At 48.3% G+C, this 6,344-nt stretch overlaps 1 protein-coding gene across 1 annotated transcript in view; it reads left to right on the top strand.

Moving 5' to 3' along the window:
• The first annotated feature begins 4,445 nt into the window (after nucleotides 1-4,445).
• The window catches only part of LOC111158044 (meiosis specific with coiled-coil domain), a 14,691-nt gene continuing 12,792 nt past the window's right edge, over nucleotides 4,446-6,344 (top strand). The window contains 3 exon segments of the mRNA XM_022519844.1: nucleotides 4,446-4,489; nucleotides 4,491-4,512; nucleotides 5,088-5,222. Coding sequence (XP_022375552.1) covers nucleotides 4,446-4,489; nucleotides 4,491-4,512; nucleotides 5,088-5,222 — 201 coding nt within the window.

The raw sequence follows: 6,344 nt of genomic DNA, 5'->3' as shown, positions 1-6,344 counted from the left end.
AGCCCTATGGGGCTCAACCCCAGGACCCCAGATCCAAAGTCAGTCAACTGACTGAGCCACACCCGCACCCAGCTGGGAGGCATGTTTTGAACAAAAGTTCATTGGAGGAAAATGAGAGTTTGAAGTGGTGGCGGCCTCTCATTGGCTGCAGGTGAGGGCAGCTTGCTGTTGCTGGTCTGAGAGGAAATCTTCCTTCTTGCTGGAGGAGGCAAGCCAGGAGGAGTGGGAGTACAGGTGTAAAAGCCTTCCCTTCGTATTTTCCCAACTCCGATTTTGAGTTAAATTTCCTTAATACATTTCCACTCTTCCCACAACCTATGAGGGGTAGAGAACCCATATATGGAAGCCCAGTAAATTTCAGAAGGTATAATTAAGATAATTGAATCCCGGGCGCCTGGGTGGCTCAGTGGGTTGGAGCCTCTGCCTTCGGCTCAGGTTATGATCTCAGGGTCCTGGGATCGAGTCCCGCATCGGGCTCTCTGCTCAGCGGGGAGCCTGCTTCCTCCTCTCTCTGCCTGCCTCTCTGCCTACTTGCGATCTGTCTCTGTCAAAGAAATAAATAAAATTAAAAAAAAAAAAAGATAATTGAATCCCTCAAGTCAGAGAAGCCTATAAAGAATTTCATGGCTTGAACTGAGTAGGTTTGCAGCCCATTTAAGTTGTTGGACCACTAGTCCATTAGGAAACGGGAAAAACAATTCATTTAACATATATGTGAGCATATACAATAATCCCGCAGTGATTTAATTATATACTGACTTGGAATGATATGATTGCTTTTTATGAAGAATTAATTCAGAGTTCTCTCTGGCATTGAGACTTTGCCCCGACACACTTTGAACTTTTGAAAATACGTATTTTATTTGCACTTGAAGTTTCAGTTGAAATCCTATTTATTTTATCACACAAAACACTTCTTGGGGGCAGGCTGATTTTTTTCAATGGAACTGATTATTTTTGTTACAAAACAAAATGTTTAAGCATGTGTAAAAGTATAAAAATGGTTTCACTAATGTAACTGAAGAGTACCACATTGTACATTGTCTTCCAGAGTTGCAAACCAAAAACAAAAAAACCTAACTTTATATATTTTGGAGAAAAGTGCATTCTGCACTAATTCTGAAGAATGGAATAGGTTTTAAATTGTTCCTAGTTATATAAAAGAATGCTCTTTTTTAAAAGAGTTTAGTTAATTTGAGAGAGAGCACACGCTGGGAGAGAAAAAGAGGGAGAAGCAGATTCCCTGCTGAGCATGTCCTGAGCTGAAAGCAGAGGCTTAACCAACTCAGCCATCCAGGTGCCCCTCAAAGAATATTCTTAAATATTTTTAAAAATCCAATCATAGGGGTGCCTGGGTGGCTCGGTTGTTGGGCGTCTGTCTTTGGCTCTGGTCACAGTCCCAGGGTCTTGGGCTCAAGCCCCGTATTGGGCTCTCTGCTCAGCAGGAGGCCTGCTTCTTCCTCTCCCACTGCTCCTGCTTGTGTTCCCTCTCTTGCTGTGTCTCTCTCTGTTACATAAATAAAATATTTTAAAAATATATACAGGGGCGCCTGGGTGGCTCAGTGGGTTAAGCCTCTGCCTTTGGATCAGGTCATGATCTCAGGGTCCTGGGATGGAGCCCGCATCAGGCTCTCTGCTCAGCAGGGAGCCTGCTTCCCTCCCTCTCTCTTCTCTCTCTGCCTGTCTCTCTGTCTACTGGTGATCTCTCTGTCAAATAAATAAATAAAATCTTAAAAAAAAATATATATATATGCACAAATGGCCAATAAGTGTATGAAGAGATGCTTCAAATCATTAGTTATAGGGAAATACAAATCAAAAGCACAGCGAGACACTGCATCATACTTTCTATAATGGCTACTATTCAAAAAGAAAAGGAAAACAAAAAGTGGAGAAATTGGAACCATGATGCATTGCTGATGGGACTATAAATGGTGCAGCTGCTGTGGAAAGTTTGGTGTTCCTCAAAATGTTAAAAAGAATACCATTTGACCCATTCCCCTCTAAGGCATATACCCAAAAGAATGAAAAAAAAGAGGGACGCCTGGGTGGCTCAGTTGGTTGGGCAGCTGCCTTCGGCTCAGGTCGTGGTCCCGGCGTCCTGGGATCGAGTCCCACATCGGGCTCCTTGCTCATCGGGGAGCCTGCTTCTCCCTCTGCCCTCTGCCTGCCATTCTGTCTGCCTGTGCTCGCTCTCTCTCTCTCTCTCTCTCTGACAAATAAATAAATAAAATCTTAAAAAAAAAAAATGAATGAAAAAAAAGAGACATCAGATACATGTACACTGATATTCAGAGCAGCATTATTCACAATAGTGAAAAAGTGAAAACATACCAAGTGTCCATCAACTGATAAATGGATAACAAAATGTGGTATACACGTACAGTGGAATATGATTCAGCCAAGAAAAGGAATGACGTTTTGACACATGCAACAATACTGATGAACCTTAACGATGCTAATGAATAGACAGCCACAAAGGGACAAATATTTTATGATTCCACTTATGTGAGGTACCTAGAATAGGCAAAATTCTAGTAACAGAAATTAGAATTGAGGTTATCAGTGGATGGGGGAGAGGCAATAGGGAGTTATTGTTTATTGAGTACAGAGCTTCTGTTTGAGATAATGAAAATCAACAGCGGTGATGGCTGCACAACCCCACTGAACTGTAAACTCAAAAATAACTAAAATGGTAAATTATATGTGTATCTTACTATAACAAAAAAGATACATAAGAGGATTCATACTTTTTCAAAATTCTTTTGGGCACAATGGGGGAGGGAAGGGAGTTAGAGCTCCGTCAAGCAAGGGGAGAATGAGCTCCACATCAGCAACTTTAAGGGTAATGTAGGGAAAGAAATTTAATTCATACAGCCACCTCACCTGGTCAGCTTTCTTTCTTTCTTTCTTTTTTTTAAAGATTTTATTTATTTATTTGACAGAGAGAGATCACAAGTAGACAGAGAGGCAGGCGGAGAGAGAGGAGGGAGCAGGCTCCCTGCTAAGCAGAGAGCCCAATGCGGGACTTGATCCCAGGACCCTGAGATCATGACCTGAGCCGAAAGCAGCGGCTTAACCCACTGAGCCACCCAGGCGCCCCCTGGTCAGTTTTCTTAAATCAAATCTGGGTAGGCATCCAAAATAACTCCCAGGACAGAATGGACCAATAAAACTTGTCCCCCTATATTATCTCCATTTGCTTTTGAATTAAAAGAACATCTTCCAGGATGCCTGGGTGGCTCAGTCAGTTAAGCCCGCTGCCTTTGGCTCAGGTCATGATTCTAGGGGCTTGGAATCGAGTCCCACATCCGGCTCCTCGCTCAGCAGGGAGCCCGCTTCTCTTTCCGCCTTGCCTGCATGTGCGCTTGCTCTCTAATAAATAAATAAAATCTTAAAAAAAAATCTTCCACTTCATTGAGCGCTTCTCAAGTTTTGATTTTAAACGAACACCTTATAGGCTTTTGCAGGGTTTATGATTCTCATCTTCAATATTTCAACGCCCACAACACTTAGCATATCTCTATCGTATCTCCAAATGGAACTGCCCATGTAAATGGCTTCTGTGGTGCAAGTCGGCGTGAACTCTGTTCAAGAGTTACATTAACACCAAAACGCCTACACCCCTGTTGTGGCCTCGGGCCTAGAACAGAGCGCGGCTCTCCCTCGGAAAGGGGGGGGGACTCCCAACAACACCCAACTCCTTAATGGGGTTCCTCACCTTCAGAAAATGAGCACACCTATTATTCTCTTGGCCGCTCCAAAGGATTCTGGGAGTTAGGGGAGGGACCAAGGAACAAAAATGAAATACGTAAGGTGCACAGCGATAGGTGAAGGATTATCAACCAGTTGCTGAGCGACTTCTCGTATCTTCCTAGCACCTACATCACTTCTCCTATCGGGTAGGCCCGCGCTCCTTCCCCACCTTCTACGCCCCGCCCCTTTGCTGCCCCACTAGCCAATCATCGGGCTGCTGTTTGCCAGTCAGGGCCAATCCCGAACAGGTTTACTTTGAGCGGGAAAGGCTCTGAAGCTGCGGAAGAACGAAGTCAGCTAACGGCCCCCTCTTGGCCTTGTCTCTGGGTGGGGGGGGGTGGTAAACAGGCCCTGGAGGCGGTTGCCCATTGGTTGGGCAGCGGGCCAATGAGGAGGTGCGAATCGGGGGGCGGGCCTCACAGGAGGGAGTAGGGTGGGGCGGAGCAGGCGGGTGCTGGGTCGCGTGCCGGGTCGCGAGCCGGGGGGTAGGCAATGTAACGGCCTCTCCCCCCGCCCCTCCCTCCCCGCTCCGGCCCCCCCACCCACAGACCCGCTCCAGGCAGCGCCCGGGGCGGCGGCGGCGGCGGCAGCAGCGGCGGGGTGCGGGCTGAGGGAGCCGGGCCTCGACGCCCTCCCTCACCCCCGTACCCCAGGAGCTGTACCTAGTCCAGGAGGGGCTCGGGGGCCCCATGGAGGTGAGAGGCGGAGACACCTGCCCGACCCCCCAACCCCCCAAGCCCGAGGGAGGGACTTGAGGTAACCGGTGGGGACGGTCAGGGTCCGGGAGGCGGCCAGGCTTGGAGGATGGCTCGGTGAGGAGCCGCAGCCCCAGACGCGGTTCTCTGAGGAGGCCGCGGCCGGGCTGGAGAGGGCAGGTCGCCGGGGAGAGCCCCCGACGGGACACCCGGACCGCGGGCCGCGGGGCGGGGACGGGCCGCGGGGGGAGGTGGTGCGCGGCTACCGGCGGCCCCGGCCTGGGGGGCGCAGCGCGGGCTGACTGGACGGACCGGACGGACTGCAGTGGCCGCAACGCCAGAGCAGCCGCCGCCGCATCCACGTCGGGCGGCCGCGGCGCTGAGGCCGGTCAGAGTGGCCGCTGGCGTGGGCCTGTCAGGGCCGTCGAGGGCCGCCTCCTGGGGTCGGCCCGCCGCTGGCCCGGAGGCAGACAGGGAATCCTGGGGACAGAAGCGCGGGCCCAGGGATCGGTGGTGTCGGAGTGGATTCCGAGTTGAGCCGGGCAAACAGTGGCGGTGCAACAGCCGTCCGTCCGTTCCAGCCCCGGCTTTGCGCTGCGTGACGCCTCTCCCGCTTCCTACCCCTGTCTTGTGCAGCCCAAGGTAGCGTTCCGTGGAGGTGCGAATCGCTGCTGGAACCTCGGTGCGGATCCCAGCAGTAGACTAACGGATGTGTTCAACAGCGTGATGCTGACTGGCTCCACTTCCTTCTATGATTGCTACAAATCGCAGGTCCAAACTTTGTTAAGAGGATTTTTTTCGAAATCAAAGTCGTTTACCCGAGCCCATTCACTTAGGTTTTACATGGCTGCAAGTTTAGGGACCAGAAAGCCAGTAACTTTTTCTTTCTTTCTTCCCTTTCTTTTTTTCGGCCAGTAACATTTTCAGTAGAGTCTGCACAATACATATTTTGCTTTGAAAACAAGTTAAGATTTTTCATTGATTCTTGTTATCATTTTGTCCTCAGTGTAACGCGAGGCCAGAAATATAAGAAAATCCCTATTAGTAAGACCATAAAATAGTTTTTCCTTCAAGCATTTATTACAAGTCAGCACAAACATACTTTTGATCATCTGAAGGCGAAATTTTTCTGCACTCCATTTTCTGGCCTTAGCAGTGTCTTAGATTACATGGTGCCTTTCACCTCACCTAAAACACTCAGTTTTATTAATCATACTAAATTAGGCTTAGGGTAGGTGTAAATCATTTTCATTTGAAATTATTTAACTAGGACATCAGTACTGATATTGTTATACTTTGAATTATAACAATATCCCAAAATAAATAATTTTATTTAATCCACATTACAACTTTGTATAGTATTACATCCACTATACAGACTGTGAAACTGAGGCTGAGAGAGCTCGTTTCGTGCTTTAAGTGACAAAGCCCAAGTGGAACACAGGTCTTTTCACTGCTAAGACCAGCATTCCACTGTTTTCTATAATGTTTATACAGCTCCTAAAATTTTTTTTTTTTTTTTTTTTTTTAGATTTTGTTTATTTGACAGACAGAGATCACAAGTAGGCAGAGAGGCAGACAGAGAGGAAGGGAAGCAGGCTCCCTGCTGAGCAGAGAGCCCGATATGGGGCTCGATCCCAGGACCCTGGAATCATGACCTGAGGCAAAGGCAGAGGCTTTAACCCACTGAGCCACCCAGGCACCCCTATACAGCTCCTAAAATTTACTTAGACTTAATTTCATTTTTTTTTTTTTTTTTAATTTATTTGACAGACAGAAATCATAAGTAGGCAGAGAGGCAGGCAGAGAGAGAGGAGGAAGCAGTCTCCCCGCTGAGCAGAGAGTCCGATGCGGGGCTCGATCCCAGGGTCCTGGGATCGAGCCCCGCATCGG

This window comes from Enhydra lutris, unplaced genomic scaffold (assembly GCF_002288905.1).
Source record: "Enhydra lutris kenyoni isolate GAN:26980312 unplaced genomic scaffold, ASM228890v2 scaffoldscaffold57, whole genome shotgun sequence".
Lineage (NCBI taxonomy): Eukaryota > Metazoa > Chordata > Mammalia > Carnivora > Mustelidae > Enhydra > Enhydra lutris.
The sequence above is the reverse complement of the archived record's forward strand: the minus strand, read 5'-3'. Positions and strand labels throughout refer to the sequence as shown.